Source organism: Ilyonectria robusta (genome assembly GCF_021365365.1).
Source record: "Ilyonectria robusta strain PMI_751 chromosome Unknown BGZ61scaffold_8, whole genome shotgun sequence".
Taxonomy (NCBI): Eukaryota; Fungi; Ascomycota; class Sordariomycetes; order Hypocreales; family Nectriaceae; genus Ilyonectria; species Ilyonectria robusta.
Genome location: NW_025764442.1, coordinates 517,838 through 535,103, shown reverse-complemented (window position 1 = coordinate 535,103; position 17,266 = coordinate 517,838). Strand labels below are relative to the sequence as shown.

Here is a 17,266-nt window from a genome sequence, read left to right as displayed (position 1 = left end):
AATGTGTAATATGTTTGGCTTATTTTTCATACTGGTTGGTGTTTGCTTTGAAATATCCTATAAATTAATGGGCGCATTTTCCTCCCCTATTTGCAGAAATCAATAAAACCCTCACCTTCCAACCCCAACTTTCGCACGAGATCAACTACCAACCCTTCCCAGTGCGACCACACAACACCACGCCACCTTCTGGTGTGAGACCTCAAGGACGGGGAACCTGTATCATTAGAGCCTCTTCTTCTAATTTCTCTTCCTTATTATTCTATTCAGGTTCCAAGCCCCTCGTGGCGGCTCTTTTCTTGACTGGGCCCTGGAGCAGAATCACCACCCACCTTCAGCAACTCGACCATACCAACACCTTATCGCACCCTCCCTCCTCCAACATCCATCCCTTTGAGACAACCGTTCAACATGGAAGGACGAAAGTCTGGAGAAGGCAGCTCGGGGCCAACAAATCCCAACGCCAGCAAACGGAAGCGGCCCCAACCGTCTGACAAAGGCAAAGCAAAGAAGGCAGCAAAGGCCTCCGTACGGAAGAAGCATCCACGAGAGCAGAGACTCAAGGGAACCCAGACAACCCGGACGCTGATTTCTCGTCTGACCAGCACCCGAGGAGGCACCCAGTCTGCCACGAACTCGTCCGGGGGCGAATCTTCAGAGGATGAGTCGGCCAGCGAGTCCAACGACAGTTCCGACGATGAGAATGGCCGCACTAAGAAACGACAGAAAGACACACCCAATACCAACCAGGAAGCTGAAGAGGATTGCATCATCGAAAGCCAAGACGATGACACAGCCGATGAGGATGCCGTCCAGCCGCCCCGCAGGATCGTGGACCAGGAGCGGGTTCAGGAAGAGGCAAATGTGCCAGGTATAAAATTACCGGTAGCGGTCGGAATAAACAACGAGGATGGGGACCCTGTCGAGGTTGCCACGCTTGGTCCCTACGACATGCGAATCTGGGAGAAGGGTGTGGGCGACGCGGCCAACAATCGATTCTTCTCGTTGAGTCCACCTGAAGCAGTCCGGATCCTGACCGAGACGATGGGAACATTTTGGATCGTCACCAGGGCCTGTTCGATGATGAGCATGTCTGGGACCCAAACTGCTGTTGAGGCTCGACTTGGAGTGGAAATGCCATCCTCGAATAGCATGCCCTTCTCTCGAGCGTTTGTGGGATTCTCGGCTCATTTGCTAGCAGACGTCTATATGAGCCCCGGCAAGGCTGGAAGCGTTGGATCAAAGGTCGTCAAGTTGTTTGATGATGCAACTGGGGTCCAATTCAAGACGGAACCTGGATCAAAGCTGTGCGCGGGGAATTTGATTTGGCATGAGAAGTGTCTGGTCCCTACAGTTATCGGGACTATCAAAAATCTCATCGAGTACGACACACCAGAAGCGAGTGACAAGGATGCGAGGGCGGAAGCCTGGGTATTTCTTGGGCGTGAGCATCGTCGGTCCCTGAAAGGTCTTAGCCCTATTCCATACGGCTCCTGTCTCCCATCACCTAATGGAAGCAATCAGCCAGATATGGGTTGCCTCTATCGGGATGCATCAATAGACACACACTATATGCTGCAGTGGCCGCCACTGGCTGTCTTGAAGGTGCCTCGTGAGATGCTACGGATCCTTCAGCAATTTCTGTCTGCTCATCGCAGGGACCCAATGCCACTGAATCTGGCTGTGGCGGCAACCATCATCTATTTCGACTTAAAGAAGAACGATTGGGAACCAGAGGGATTTGTCAAGATTCGAAAGGGGCCTTCTCCGCCTATTCACCCTCCACCTCTAGGGGTTTTTATCATCTATTTCCCCCACCTTCTCAGATTCACGGAAGTTCGACGCCTCACTAGGTATATTCACCCTGCTCGTTTTGCAGCGCACAACTACATGCTCGACAGGGAATCCGAGATAAAGGCAATGGCGGTTGACTACGATGGATTGGATGTTGTTGCTTTGGCGGCGTTGGTTGCAAAAATACAGTCTACGTCGGCAGAAGTACCTGCAACCATGCGGGTCCCACTCCTACCTCAGTCTATGCCAGGTTCCCAGATGGTGTGGCCATTAAGCGTGACGAGGGGAGAGCCGCCATCTGACGGGCTCTCAAATCTGTGCCTGCTCAACGACATTCGAGTCCTCGGAATCCCGAGTTACCACAAACGGGATGGGAACCACATGCAGATGGTGGGGCTTCCGATGAGGTGGGCAGTCAAATGGGTGCGATACAATCGCCAGTGGCAACGAGTGTCAAAACAGCCTGCTTCTGCCTTCTGGCACCCTGAGAGAAAGGCCAAGTTGGTTTCCTTGACAGGACCCTTTCCGAAAATTGGGCCTGTATTCGCAGACCTGGAACCTGCCCTTCTAGAAGAGGAGAAGGTGCCCGAGCCACAGGGCTCCTGGGAATGGGATGACCCGAGCACCTACCTGAGAACCTTGTCACTTGACGGCATAATCGACAGGCGGCTCCGTGAAGATATTGCGAGGACCAACACTGCTCGGCTTCGGGTCGCCCTGGGCAGTGGTGCGTTCCCTTCGGACCTACGATTTGATGAGGATGATTGGCTTCTCCACTGGGCAGGAATGGGATCCGCCGTGACAAGAGCTGCTGCAAACAACCAACTTGGGAAGATGGCCGCTGCTCCTATCATCTGGAAACCACAAGAACAAGTCGAGCCCCGAGTCGTAGTGGACTTGACGGGTCCCGAGGAAGCACAGGACCCATCCGCCTGATGGGCCTCAGAGGAGTTGAAGAAGGAGGTGATGGTATCTCTCTCATGTACAGGGGTCCAACCACGACTTTACGCAACTATCAGAGAGCTTCTTGAGCCCGGTGACCCAGTGGGGTTGGTCACCCTCTTTCAATACCTGCAGGACCTTGCCGCCGAGATCTTGGGACCGCTTCAGCAAATCGTTGAGTTCGTCGGTCAGGATGAACATGGCGAGGCAAAGCAGGAAGAGATTGAGAAACTGCTACCCCGAACGGTATTGAGATTCTTTGGGGCTATCGATTTTGATGAAGGGATGCCTCCGGATACGTCGCAACATTGGCACGAGTTTACGAAGAACTGGACGGATCCCGAAAATAAGAAGATCAGTCAATTGGTGAGCATGATGATAATGTTTTGGGGAAATACTGGATCCTGGAGCGTCGTTAAGCCTGTTATGGCTTCACTGATGGCTATGCCAAACATTGAGGGAGCATTGAGAGGAGGTCTTCGAGCGTGGGACCTTGCGACGGTGGATATGGACGTGGTGTTGGCAGAGATCAAGGCCAGTGAAGAGGCGAAGAAGAATGCGGAAGCGGAGTCGGACCCAAACGCCACCCAGGAACCCCGACCGAGACCTGACGGAGAGTCTGCCCAAATTATGACCAGTCCTAAGCCATCTGGACAGGGAGTTGCCGAGGGAACCGAGACGGAGGTTGGAGAGGCTGTGGAGGGGGGAACCCTGCCAGGAAAGGGTGTTTCCAAGGATTGAGGATAGAAGTTTGCTGCGAAAAGGGTTTCTTTGTCTGCATTTATCTGGGGTTACGTCTCCCTTACTGGGAGGCATTAGAATAGTCCTGGGAACCAGCAGGTCAGTATTGCTGAGTATTTGGGGTGATGGTTATGGGTACGGTGCATCATGCTGAGGGTGTCGGTACCGTTATTAAGCAGGACGTGCTTACTGCTGGGACGGACGAATCGAAGGCAAAGGCAGAGATAGGTTCCTGGGAGTTATTTTTGAGAATACCGTCAACGCGGTATATAGATGCACTGGGTCGGGAGATATTACAGATACATCCAGTAGCACACTGCATACAAGTAGGCGCAAAAGTCGTTCATAAGTGTTTTCGCCTGCCTCACCAAGAGCTGCAGCAGTTACGTTGGTTGTTCGGAAGAGATCAAGTTGTGCCGTTCCATAGTTCAGGTGTCTGCGTCGTGGCTCATAAGGGCACAGGCGATATCAGCTCTAAAGACCTGTTGCCCCAACACCCCAAACACCAAATAGCTTCCAGGTCATATAACAATCTCAGGTTTGACGGAGGACGGTGAGGCGGTCAGGGTGTGATATCCGCAGGGAGCAGTCGAACTTGTATCCCGGTTTCCTCAAACGTTTCTCGCTTGACCGTCTGCTCGAGGGGCTCATCTAGGTCTTTGCGGCCCTTAGAGAGGAAGTATTCACCCGTTCTCTACCAGCGAATGAGGAGTACTTTCGACCTCGCGACATCTATCGACACAGTGTCACAGCTGATAGAAAACTGGCCGGAGAAGTAAAGTATTTTGTCTATGGAGGCTATCTTGATATTCCAGAACCTATCTAAAATAATTATAGACATCAGGTACCTGACTCAACGTGCTTGGATCTCGCCCACTTACCTCGGATTGCGCGGGTGCGAAGCGTAATTAAGCCTTTGGTTCTTCATCTCCGCAGACTTTGAAGGAGCGCAGCTAAGGAGGGCAGAACCTTTCAATTTTACTTAGAGGATGCCTGATGTTTTCGAAGGGAGCCATCTGAAGGGAGCCAAATGGGACAGCCACAATTTCGCTCCCGGTAACTTAGTTGTCCTGGCTACAAAGCCCGGGTCATAAACAGTGCCCACGGCGTCTGGTCGGTCACAGGCTCTCTTGCGAGCAAACTGCTCGCGACACGGCTTTAGCGAACCTCGTCGTTCGGGCTGCTTATCGCCAGCGACGCCGCATTGGGGAGGTGCTAGCATTGGAGATTGAGCTGGCGGTTCGATGAAAGGATAATAAAGCAGACACAAAGACCGGGAAGTATAAGACTTAGACCCTCAAATAAAAACGCCAAACGCGTGTTTATTTGAGACCTCTGGTTCTATTATCTAGGCCTGCATTTTGATGACAGTGATAAGGTATCTAAGCTGGAGGATAGGGTCATATAGCCCACCTATCGAGCACTGGTGGAGTGGACGCTGGCGGAATAAGATGGGTATAACTACATATACAAATAGCAATACTCTTTACCAGATCCTCTTGAAGATAAGAAAACTCTAGACTTTAGATAGCAACATGCGCTTTTGTTGGTATTGCTCTTGACCGCCCAGATTTTGTTTGAGGCAAACACGGATGCTGGCGTGCGTGGGCTGTCTGCACCCGCCGACACTGGCCTCACGTGCTGACTGCGTTTGCGCCCATTGAGATCAATCGAGCCTTTGTCATCTGTCAATACTTATTTTGAATCACACTTCAGTCATCCAGGTGACAGAAGCTTCCTCTTCATCTTCCGTCCCTGAATCCTGGTTTCCTATTTCCAGACCCCGAACGAGTACCCATCATGCCTGGCTTCCGCAATAAGAGAGGGAACGAAAACCCCGAGCCTAGCCAGAAAATGGAGCTCATAGACTTCCTGACTGATATTATACAGTCCTTGTCTGGAGAGCCAGGGAGCACAATTGATCCGGAGGCCGTCGCCGCTAACATCGTGAAGCGTTCAAAGGAGAGAACGCTCCAGAACATCCGCGAGATGACGGCGTACGTTGACAAATTCTAGTCTTGCAATTTCTTGATCTAGATCTGGCCTGTCTACCTTGCTCAAAATTACTCGTCCATTTCCAACTCAACCCCCTCGTCTTTTGGCCTTGTATCCCCAGCTCCGAGTTCTAATACGGATGGTACTTAGGATTATGGACCGTCTCCGGTTGCGACTTTCCCCCTCTTCAGAACCCACCAAGACTGAGAAGAACCCAGCGGATTTCGAAACCGAGCTTGAGACAGAAAACGACCAAAAGCAAAGGAAGAAGATGGAAAACCGCGAGCAGGCGACCGTGAGAAGCCAGCTGAGGCACAAACACTGGGATTATATCATCGAGTTCCATCAACGGTGGATGGACGATGTGAGCAAGACAAAGCAACTGAAAACTTGACCTAGCTAATCATTCGGCGAGGGCTCTATGCCCTATGTCACTCTTCCATGCTTCGAAAGTGGCAGCCTTACTGAAGACATCAAGAATTTCTTCGGCGCCATTTCAGCCTCATTTGATGACAGTGGACTTGCCGATGACCATCCAATTCGCGGTCGCATTCTCTCACTCAACGCCAAGTCTCAGTTCACTCTCTATCTTGAATTGAACGCACAGAATAAGAAGAGCACAGAGGCCAACAGCACTAAAGGTTGAAGGAAGAATAGATATGAGACACCAACCTGCTCTTGAGGGGCCATGTGGTGGCTTGGAGTACTTGGGAGCCGCCCTAGCAATTTGTCGTGGAGCTGGATGACTGCGATGCGATGGTGCGACGCGCTGGTAGATCAATGGACTACGAGATAAAATTTGGTTCATGGCCCTGTGCACAGGAACCGCGGGATAAAAGAACATTTCTCGTCTTGCTATGTTTCCTAATATATTCATGACTCGGGGCTATTTAAACTACAGGATTCATCTTTATCGTTTACGGTTTACCTCCATTCGGCTTATCCCCATCTGGGGGCCCTCCCGGACCCCCAAAGTTCATCCTCCAATACGATTCGTTGTACCGGGACTGCATCAGTCCATCAACCGACCGACAACCTGGGTTCCAGTGATCATTTTTGCTGCCAAACGGCCACATGGCAATGAAGAGCACCTCCTCGGCCGGGCATGGCTGTGGCTGCTTCCAGGTCGTCCAGCTGAGCTCCTCCATCAATCGCTGTACCACTGTTCGACCGATCCTGGCCGCCTGCTGCAAGCCTGAGTCGTCGTCAATATCAACGGCCTGGTAGTTACTGTTGCTAGCAAGGGCGTTGGATGAAGCGTCGAAGATGAGTTCTCGGACGGAGAAGAGGGTGCTGCAGACATTCTCCATCACGGTGTCGATAGACGTAAATATCAGCTCGTCTTCGGAGCTCCACTCCTTCCGGGCTATTGTCGCCGGTCGGAGGAAGTGGTTCCTGCATCGGTCGATACCGTCGGCGGTCCTGTTAATCTCCTTCCTTTTCGAGAGAGTAATGTCTTCCGGCAAGGGTGCGGCGTCAAACCAGGTCGCCGTGATGGTCTCGACCTCGTCAATGAAGTATTGCCACGGGAGCGACTCAGACGCCATGGAGCTCAGCCTCTGGGCAAACCGACTCACAATGAGATCGATGACACCCTGCCAGTTGACTGTAAACCTCCGGGGCTGAGTCACTACCTTGGCCAGGTACTTCTTGATGGCCCTCAAGTCATCCAGGCTAACCGATTCGAGGCGCACAAGATCAGGCCGGTCGATGTCGCTACTCGTGATGTTGACTGGGAAAAACAAGGCCGATACCATGGATGAAAAGTCAAATCGAATTCGATCGCCGAGCCCGTTGTAACGCTCCCCAACGGCCCTCACCCATTGGAAAGCATCCAGATACTCATCGCCGACCTTGTCTTCTGGCATCATGGTCCGCGTCATGCTGATGAGGTCAAGTCCGTCCTTGAAGTCGCAGTAAATGACCTCAAACCCAGCCTCCATGCGCATCACGCCGTCGAAGCCCCAATCGCCTACCAAATCGCAAAGATCCAGGGCGCGAGGGTATTCGTCAAAACCAGGCTGGTTATGGTTGGTCGCATTCTCGCGAAGGAGAAGGTCCTGTGAGTCGAGCGTGCCCATGGTGGTCTTTCCAGCGCTCGTGCCATCGATGTAGAGCAGCTTCAGATCGCGGTTGGCCTGATACGTCTGAAGATATCCGCGAGTGTTCTTGTTCTCATCATCACCATCACCGGGAGGGCCACCACCGGGGCCGCCTGGACCACCACTAGGACCATGGCCGTCATGGCGGCGTCGCAGCTCCTGGCGAGTCTCTTCATCTCCGGAGAGAGGCTTCTGGCCATCTGAATCACCATCCCGTGGCGGCGGAGGCGGTCCGTTAGGATCATCTGGATCACCACCACCAGGAGGCTTCGTGGGAGGTATTCTGCGAGACGTGCCCTTGTGTGAATGAGCAAAGCCCTCGGCATGCTCGATCTCGAAAGCCAACCACTCAGGTCCCGTTGGCACCGTGTTATTGCGATCACCGTGGAAGACCAACGTGCCCCGGGGCATCACGGCCGGGACGAAGCCGAAGCCATTGTGGTACAAAGAAGACCCCCATTGTCTGCCTGCAGAGTGGATGGCGTTGAAGATGCGGTTCGCGTTCTCTTTGGAGCTCTCGTGTGTTGGCTTGATGGGCTTACCAGATGGGATGCTGGTAGCGCCGCTCAGCGTGACGCCGAGAGCTAGCAGCAAAGCACTGGTAGTTGAAGGAATCATGGCGGTTAACCCAGAAATGAGCAGTCAAGCAATCTATTGCGGAAAACTCCTTGCGATCGGAGAGAAATCACCTCGAGGTGGAATTTCGTATCGTCGTACGCGAATCCGTTGTCGTCGTCAGCCGCGCGGCCAGCCCGCTCGGAGACCGATCTTATCCGCGATCGGCCATTCAGCAATCTCGCCAACTGTAGATTGATAAGCGCCAGCTGGCGACAGCTGTCCGTTGAACAACTGCGGTTGAAGAGCTGGATTGAAGCTGTTCACAACAATTCACGCCAAAATATTGCCGGCGCAGTGTCTGGGTCACCAGGGAGGAATTGAGAAAGGAGGAGCCAAGAAGCGGAACAAGTCTCCTGTAGAGCGCTCAACAGCATAAGACCCGAGATTTGAATTTGGTGGAATTGTCATGGCGCCCACCATCATGACCACTGTCATGACGTGTTGGTGTCGCGAAAAGTTTCGCGAATGGCTTCAAGAAAAAAGTCCAGAATGCAACAGCCAGAAATTGAGCTGCGAATCGCCGATCGATCACCGCCACGTGTATCGACCCACTGCCATTGAAAAAGGGAGGTCATTCGTGAAAAATGAGGTGCGCCGCCCAAGCGTAGAACATGGGCAATGGATGGGGCGTGGGGTCGGTCGATCGTGGGTTCCACCTCCACCACAGCTCGCTCGCGGCCCGCGGAAGCATTTCCTAGTGCGCCATGATAGCCTCTGCTGTCGGTTTTGACATCAAACACCAACGGCTCATGACGGGCGAAGTGGTCTTGTGTCCGTGGGGTTTAGGTCGGTGAAGGAGAATCTCGTCATGCTGCAAGGCATCCAATCGGCATGGCCTGGGAGGCACATGGCGATGCTGGCAGTGGGATGATTGGGCGCGATGCAGCAGGGCCCAGCGTCAAGGCGCAAAGGACGGGTTGCTCGGCAGACACCTCAGCGCCGGACAGCGGTGACTCGGTGAGCTTGCATGCGTGGAGGACGCATCATACGATGGATGGTCCGGAGCCACGGTTTGGCTGGCAGCTGACCGGGTAGACGAAGCCACTGGGTCGTACGAAACGCTGTACGTACCGGCGGACCTGCGATGATTTGCTCTCCGGGAGGGCACTGCAGAAGGAAATGCGATGTGTCGTTGCTGGGCTTCCTGGTTGATGTCTGTCATGTGCAACGCATGCAGGCTGAAGGATGAGCTGGGCCAGATAGGAGGCTGTTGAGACCTGACAATGACCATTCTGTCCTGCACCTGGGATCCCTGAGCCGAGAGTCTGATGCTGCTGAATTGAGCAGCTGGAAGCAGAAACCCTTGCGGGCTTCTAGGTTGAGGGGACGAGCAGTGGGCAGCCTGGCAATGGCAAGGGAAAACCTACGCTCCTCCCATACCTCCTCTTCCACCGCGGGCCTGCAGCGTAAGGAAACTGACGTACATTTATTTACTACGGATCACACAAAAATACACCTGCATACTGCATGCCTATAATTGCAACGGGCCAGCACGACAGCCCAGTCCCGAGGTAGCAGGCCAACACATCCACAGCGTCCCAGCTGGCAGCCCCCGGGCGGTAAAGTAGCTTCCGTCGCATTTTCCCCGGGCGGCCCCCCTGGATGGGATGCGACGCCCCTGTGGGACCTCCCCGGGCCCCCGGCGGCGCAATGCAGTGCGTGCAGCGCGGGGTTCGGGTACGCTACGGTCTATGGGGGCTTGTAAATTTAGGTGGGTGGGTGGGTGGACCGTGGCAGCGCAGTGTGGTCACAGTTATGGACGGCGTGTGAAGTAAAGGCGACCGCATGCCGTGTTGGTGTAATTAACTGCAGGGTAAATCATCACGAAAGAACAAAGAAGCTCTCCCCTAATTCATTTACGCTTTTCACGGAAACCTCGGGGCGGCCGAGGATTGGCTGCCGCTGCCATATCGCACGATTGGGTTTGGTCTTAGTCGCCGTCCAACTCTGAAATGTACCACCCGATGATGCTGTGGCTGCTGCAACCCCTCCATCCTGTGGCCTCAAACCGGTCACGCCCGTCCGCTTCGCCGTGATGCGAGCGCAGCACGCAGATGCAACCAGGGCCCTCCGCCAGGCACGCCCGTGGCACCGGGAAAAAGTCGTTGACACGCACATCCGCATCCCAGGCCAAGATCGGAATTGGCTCCCAACACTCGCAATTTGCACTTAGGTTGTGCCTTGTGATCTCACAGTGCATATCCAATATCAGACCACCTCTGCATCGCCTCGCCGCGCCTCTTGTATCTCCTCGTCTTGTATCTTCTCGTCTCGTCTTGTCTCGTCTCCCCCATCAAAACGCCCCCTGCCTCTCGTGATTCAACGAGAAATCCCACATCTGCATCGCCATTGACCGAAATAAACAACAACAAAAGACTGATAACTGCAACGGCAACCCAAACCTGCCCAAAACACCACCCGAGCATCATCAGGTGGTCCGCTCGACACCCTACCGCCTCTCCGGGGACCCAATCTCTCCTCCCCCGAACAACGCCCCCGGGCGAATACCTTGCAATACGGGCTGTTGTCCAAGCACCGCTCAACGTGACCGTCTTTTACCAGCTCCGCCCGTCTCCGGCACGCCACCCGTCTCCTCACCTTGCGGCAGCATCGTCTGCTCACCTCGTCACCTCGTCTCAAACCCCACGCTCCCACTTGTGGTGCTCGCCTCCCTGTCTTCTGCCTTCGCAACCCCGCTCGGTGAGTGTTTCCCTATGCCTCCCTGTCGTTTCCACTGTTCCAGTACCACGCTTTACCGCCCTATACACCATACCGCCACCCTCTCCCAGTATTCCTTGCCCCTTCCGTACTGACCCACGCTGACGGGCTGACTAGGGTCAGCATCTTGGGTCCATTGCCTTTACATCTGCAGATTGTCGCGGCTGGACCTTGTCATTACCTAGTCCCCTGACCGGCCCTCGCAACCCCCAATCTCTTAGTGTAGCCATCGCCACAGGGGCCCCTCTGTAGACGCCGCTCCAGCTCCACTGCTCTTTCGATACCGACCTCCTTCTCACCACCGCCTTTTGGTTGTATGAGTTGTCTGACCAGGGCCGAAGACTATTTCTTTCGACTCGGCCACCCTCCAGTTGAAGTTTGATGTCCTGAGTATATCCGCCGACTTCTCCAGTCTCCCCTCTCCATCTCACATTATACCCCCCACCAAATCAAAAACATCCCCCGCAGTCATGACACCCAACCCGGTCCGCAAGTTCTCCACGGGAGCCTCCTCCCATCGCAAGAGGCAGATGAGCCTTATTGTCGAGAAGGAAGGTCAACTTGGAGCTTCTCTTACCGTAAGTTGTACTCTTTTATGAGTCCCGTCCACCAAAACAGTCGCTGGCTCAATGGCTGGCTCAATGGCTGGCTCAATGGCTGGATCCCTCCCTCACTCAACAAGGCACTAACATGATACCAGACCCTGTACCTTGGTATCTCAGCTGTCTTTGCTGATGACCACACCGCGGTCGTTGCCCTCGCTATCCACGATACCACATACCTCCTCGACTTTTCCGTCAAGCACGTCGCCCTCGATGAGGACCTTCGTGAGGGCAATGATCTCATTGCCGACCACATCATCTCCGAAGTTGAGAACTACGAGCACGAAAACTTTGTCAAGTTCATCGGTGCTGGTCTCCCAACCTCGCTGAAGTACATGAGCCCTACCCTCTGCTCACGCCTCTGGCTCGAGCTCGACATCATCCCTGTTGTCCTCCGACCCGACTCTGAAGCCAAGGAAAAGAGCTTCTGGGATGTCAAGCGTGTCGATGAGCAGGCTGACTCCATGGTCCGCAAGTGTATCCTGTAAGTTTTCTCAACTCGTAACAATTCTCTTGCTGACCAAGTGACTAGCAACTTCGGCCCCTCATTGGTTCCTCTGCTGCAAGTCGGCTGGAGGGGCATTGTCCAGACTGATGCTGGTTTCCGAGTCCACCTCACCACCGTTGGAGACCACAAAGCCACCTGTGGCCTTCCCACATGGAACACCATGCAGGTTTACGCCCACAGACTCCGAGAGAAGAAGACCAAGGTCGCCTTCTTCAGCAGCACCCCCCAGGGTGGAGGTGTCGCTCTCATGCGCCACGCTCTCGTCCGTCTCTCTCGTCTGCTAGGCGTTGACCTGGTGTGGTATGGTACGTGATATCCAGAATCAACCGCAAAAGGCTGTGACTAACAATCTCTCAGTCCCCAAGCCCCGACCTGGTGTCTTCCGAATCACCAAGAATGTGCACAACATTCTCCAGGGTGTCAGCCACCCCGACCAGCGCATTTCCGCTGAGGAAAAGGCTTCCATCACCGACTGGATCGAGGACAATGCCAACAGATACTGGCTTTCTGAGGGTGGTCCTCTCCGTCCCCCGGAGGAGGGTGGTGCCGATGTCATCATCGTGAGTTGCCTCAAACCCCCAGACCCCGGATCTCCACCAAGAATCCGGGGTAGCGTCTCGGCAAATATCCAGTCTCCACAAGATGATGAACTGACACTAAAATAGATCGATGATCCCCAAATGCCCGGCCTCATCCCATTGATCAAGAAGATCACCCCCAACCGCCCCGTTCTTTACCGATCTCACATCCAGATCCGAAGCGACCTCGTCGCCATCGAGGGCTCCCCCCAGGCCGACATCTGGAGCTTCCTCTGGGGCAACATCCAGCATGCCGACATGTTCATCAGCCACCCCATCCCCAAGTTTGTGCCTCTCAACGTCCCCCGCGAGAAGGTTGTCTACCTTCCCGCCACCACTGACTGGCTCGATGGCCTGAACAAGCCCATGAACAAGTGGGACACTGGCTACTATGGCCACATCTACAACCAGCAGTGCCACTCCCAGCGAATGTATGTTCTATGTTACAAGTGCACTATTGATCACAGCTAACGTTGGCAGGACTCCCCTTGCTTGGCCCAACCGTATGACTTGCTTCCTCCCGACTTCCATCAGCTGCTAACCTGAACTCTAGGCAAGTACATCGCCCAAGTCGCCCGATTCGACCCCGCCAAGGGTATCCCGACCGTCATCGACTCGTACGCCGAGTTCCGACGCCAGTGCGACAAGGCCGGCATCACCGATGTTCCCCAGCTCGTTGTGTAAGTATGTCCCTGATCATTGACAAACACTCGCTGACTTGGCTAGCTGCGGCAACGGCTCCATCGATGACCCCGATGCCACCATCATCTTTGACCAGACCATGAACCAGCTCGAGACTCACTACCCCGAGCTTCTTCCCGACTGCAGCGTCATCCGCCTCGAGCCCAACGACCAGCTCCTCAACATGGTCATTGCCAACGCCCACGTCATCCTGCAGCTCTCCACCCGCGAAGGTTTCGAGATCAAGGTGTCCGAGGCCCTCCACGCCGGTGTCCCCGTCATCTGCTCCAACGAGGGCGGCATCCCGACCCAGGTCAAGGAGAATGTCAACGGATACCTCGTCACTCCCGGCGACTACAAGACCGTTGCTGGCCACCTCATGAAGCTGTTCACCGACGAGGAGCTCCACGCCAAGATGAGCTACGAGGCCCGCACCGGCGTCAGCGACGAGGTCGGCACTGTCGGCAACGCCCTTGGATGGTTCTACCTGGCGGCCAAGTTTGCCGAGAACGGCGTCAACCCCGGCCTGCCTGGCAATGAGAAGTGGGTCAACGACATGGCTCGCGACGAGGCCAAGATCCCCTACACCGAAGGCGAGAACCGCCTCCCCCGGCGCTACACCCAGAAGGCTCCCGAGGCACCAGCGGAAGAAGAGGAGGAAGAGGAGGATGACGAGTAGACCATCTTAAACTTCGGTATGATTTGAACGTAGAAGCGGATAGATGACTTTTGGGATTTTTGGTTCGGTAGAATTGGGGACGGATTGTTCATGATCCATGACTAGCTATGGTCGGGACGAATTCCACTCAACATTAGTTTTAGCTACGATTATGAAACGCCACAATTTAAGTGGTTTGATGATTTAGACTCTATTCTGCTCGTTGAGTGTTGGTGGTGAACGAACGCTATGCGATGCATCCAGTCCTAGGCGTGTTCTGCCACAAAGGTCGGCCAAGGTCAGCCTCACCATGCGGAGCCAAATCCAGTCGGAAATTCAAATCAAGCTTTTCTCGAGTTGCCTCAGGCATCTATACAAAGCTGTTGGTATAAATACCCAAGGATCTACCCTACTCTTGTGAGTAGGCGATGCCGGTAGGTAGGATGGATGACACTTCAATCGCAAACGGGGGCCCTAAACCCCCATCAAAGTCGGGAATCTTCCTCAGGTCCACCAGCTCGAGAGTCAGTGGGCCGGTCGGTTGGCAGCCGCAGCGCATATCGCAGAGATCATAACACAAAGAGCCAATGATGAGACCAAACCAAAAGTATTTCCAGCAAGAAGACAAAGCACTGTCTTGAGCGGTCAACTTTGGTTGAATTGGAAACTGAGGCACCATGGGCGATACAAGTATGTAGGGGTCATTTAACATCATCGGGGGCCCTGAACCAGCCTCAGAGCGTCGGTTTGCATCATGTCCACCCACTTTTGCCAGAATGAGAGCAAATGATAAGACTACGCCAAAAGCATTCTCAGCAAGTATAGTGGGTGTGCAAAAAGTTCCAGCAATATGCCCAATTTACACCAAGAGGGTCAGCTTTTAAAAAGTAATAAAAGCCTACCCAATAAGAGGATTTAGAAATAATAAATAAAGATAAATAAATAGAATAAAAATCAGCCCATACCATTAGCGGTAAACTTTTGGTTAGATGGGAAACTGAGGCGTGAGTTCTGATTGCCCTCATAGCTGAAGCTACTCTAGTTCTAATAGACAACAAAACACCAGGGACGGCCGTTAGATACCCTCAGTTCTCTTCTATCACATGTCATGGTAGTGGCCAGCGCCTACCCCTTACCAATATGATCGGGACAGAAAGAACAAGAACCATCGTGGTTAGCGAGATCTTGTAACGAAATGTACGATACAGTGTCGGTGGTGAAGCGGGTGAGCTCAACGAAGTCAATGATCAACATTCTCAACAGTTTACAAACGGAAAGATACGGAGCTGGCGGGCCCTGGTTCACAGAATGCACTTCCCCTTGCTCCATACGCGATACGTCGTCACTTGATGCTCTCGAGAAAAGAAGCAGGGGCGATAATACGACGGCACGCCATAGGTAGTTAAGGTAGTTAGCATCTGCGTACCTACCTCCCTACTTGCACGAACGCTTAGGGGGTTTACCATCAGCAGGTGTCGGCAGGTGTCAGGCACCCAGACGCACACTTGGCTGGGTAGGTACTTCTCGATTATTCTCGCTTCTTTTCCAATCCAACGAGGAGGTGCGCCGGGCGGCTGCAAAAAACCACCAGCAGTCTTGCTCCCTCAGACTCAGCCCACGATGACTTCGTTCTTCCATCATCCTCTTCCGTCTTCCACCGGTTCCTCTTACAACTAGGATGCACTTCTTTGCCAGCCTTCCTTGACCTCTCAGACACCTTCGTTTGACCCACCTTCACTTGTCCTTCGCTCTCTCTCATTCTGCGAGTTCCATTCTCCTGCTCCGTCTCTACCACCCTGGCTCTGCGATGGCTTCCGCCCCAGACATTCCACCCACGGCGTTCGTGGAAACGATGAATCCCGAGCGCGCGTGGATGCTGGCTGAGGTGGCCAGAGAAGAAGCTGCCCTGCCTCCAGTGGTGGTGAAGAAGGAGAATCTGCCGCCGCCGGCCAGTGGAGCGAACTGTGCCCCCGTGGGTGACGCGTCGTCGAGGGCCACGAGGGATCGTGAGAAGACGCACCAGATGAAATTGGTATGGAACGACTCCGTTGAAATGATCAGCTCCCAGAGGCAGCTTTTGACGTTGAGTACGACTCTTTTGCAGAGACCGAAGCCAGGCACCCAACTCCTGAGGGTCCGCCTTCCACCCGTCAACAAACCTCCAGTCTCGTCGAAGCGCTCGCACGCCGAATTCTGCGAAGAAAGAAGTCACAAACCTGCGCTCCCTCTATTACCTCCAATGCCAAAGTTATCAGACATCCCCTCTCTTGGTCCCGGTTAGTTTAGCAACCATGCTATGCGGTTGTGGCTAACCCCTGGAAGCACCCAAACCCAACGAGCACACCAAATACCTTTTGTCTCTGTTGAAACACCGCGAGCTTCATCTCTCTCTGTATACTCGCCAACAAGATGGAAAAGGTTGTGGCAAGCTCTACAAGATCCAAATCTCGGACGCATGCCTGGTTCAGCACGAGACATTGTCGAGCCACCCGTGCACCCGAGTGCTCCCCCTCACCTCCGGCGACCCTGACACATCCATTGTTGAAGGGGTGATTCACCGGTCCGTGGAAGGAGAGTTGCTCGAAGACGTGTGGGCTGGTCTATCTTCGCAGATGAAACGCCACTACGCCCGGCAACTTCGCAAGATTGTGGATGGCATGCGAGGCGTGGTCTGCAGTGATGGACGGGGCTCCGTCCAAGCTGGAGAGTACACACTCTTCCTTGACAAGCACACGAACCACACCTACTACGCCGTTCGTCGATACACATCTCCAAAGCAATTCATGGCTTTTCTTCTGTCCTCGTTCTATAAGACTGTTCCGAAGAAAGTCGCCCTAGCATTTATTGCACCACTCAAGGTCAAAGGCAGGCAATTACTGTCGCACTGTGCTCTTTGCCCAAAGAACATTATTGTGAATGAGGGGAAAATTGCGTGGATTCTAGGCTGGGATTGTGCGGGTTACTACCCCGGATGGTGGGACTATGTCAAGTTTTTCGAGGCCCGGACACGACCAGAGAACCTTGACTGGTATGATTATGCGGGGGAGATTTTCAGTGCTGAGTATCCTCTTCAGCTGGTGGCTTACCAGGGACTGACAAGATGTCAGCAACTTTGAGTTGCTTCTGGATGAGTGTGCAGGGCGAGTTGAACTGGACACATTGGGACTTATCGGAGTTGGACCACGGCTCTTGATCCGTAGTACGTTGTGGTCGGTTACAGAGTAGGATTCGCAGGTTCATCCTTGCATGGCTTGACTCAACTCTTGTATTGCAGGTGCTCGGCGCACTATACACGAGGTACTCACAGACACATGGCGCCTACATGCGTC

The 17,266-nt window shown here is 53.8% G+C and overlaps 5 protein-coding genes across 5 annotated transcripts; 4 read left to right on the top strand and 1 right to left on the bottom strand.

The window, feature by feature from the left end:
- The first annotated feature begins 322 nt into the window (after positions 1-322).
- Positions 323-3,864, top strand: BGZ61DRAFT_575992 (uncharacterized protein). Its single transcript, XM_046256210.1, has 3 exons — positions 323-1,853; positions 1,902-2,698; positions 2,783-3,864. The coding sequence occupies exons 1-3, from the start codon at positions 412-414 to the stop codon at positions 3,475-3,477; spliced, it is 2,934 nt and encodes a 977-aa protein (XP_046105239.1). The 5' UTR covers positions 323-411; the 3' UTR covers positions 3,478-3,864.
- Positions 3,865-5,599: 1,735 nt separating this feature from the next.
- On the top strand, positions 5,600-6,285 carry BGZ61DRAFT_449749 (uncharacterized protein). Its single transcript, XM_046245650.1, has 2 exons — positions 5,600-5,836; positions 5,888-6,285. The coding sequence occupies exons 1-2, from the start codon at positions 5,612-5,614 to the stop codon at positions 6,116-6,118; spliced, it is 456 nt and encodes a 151-aa protein (XP_046105238.1). The 5' UTR covers positions 5,600-5,611; the 3' UTR covers positions 6,119-6,285.
- A 104-nt stretch (positions 6,286-6,389) lies between these two features.
- BGZ61DRAFT_531539 (uncharacterized protein) lies at positions 6,390-8,192 on the bottom strand (the record flags this gene model as incomplete). Its single annotated transcript, XM_046253721.1, has 1 exon — positions 6,390-8,192. One exon carries the CDS (start codon positions 8,190-8,192, stop codon positions 6,390-6,392), a length of 1,803 nt encoding a protein of 600 aa, XP_046105237.1.
- Positions 8,193-11,380: 3,188 nt separating this feature from the next.
- On the top strand, positions 11,381-13,958 carry BGZ61DRAFT_531538 (family 4 glycosyltransferase; the record flags this gene model as incomplete). The annotated part of the gene is made up of 8 exons (XM_046253720.1): positions 11,381-11,488; positions 11,611-11,996; positions 12,045-12,325; positions 12,378-12,580; positions 12,686-13,029; positions 13,079-13,101; positions 13,152-13,278; positions 13,325-13,958. 8 exons carry the CDS (start codon positions 11,381-11,383, stop codon positions 13,956-13,958), a joined length of 2,106 nt encoding a protein of 701 aa, XP_046105236.1.
- A 1,780-nt stretch (positions 13,959-15,738) lies between these two features.
- Positions 15,739-17,053, top strand: BGZ61DRAFT_350304 (uncharacterized protein; the record flags this gene model as incomplete). The annotated part of the gene is made up of 3 exons (XM_046240216.1): positions 15,739-15,984; positions 16,114-16,213; positions 16,260-17,053. Coding segments are annotated over 3 exons (1,140 nt in total), but the record flags the coding sequence as incomplete, so codon positions are not given.
- Positions 17,054-17,266: the final 213 nt, after the last annotated feature.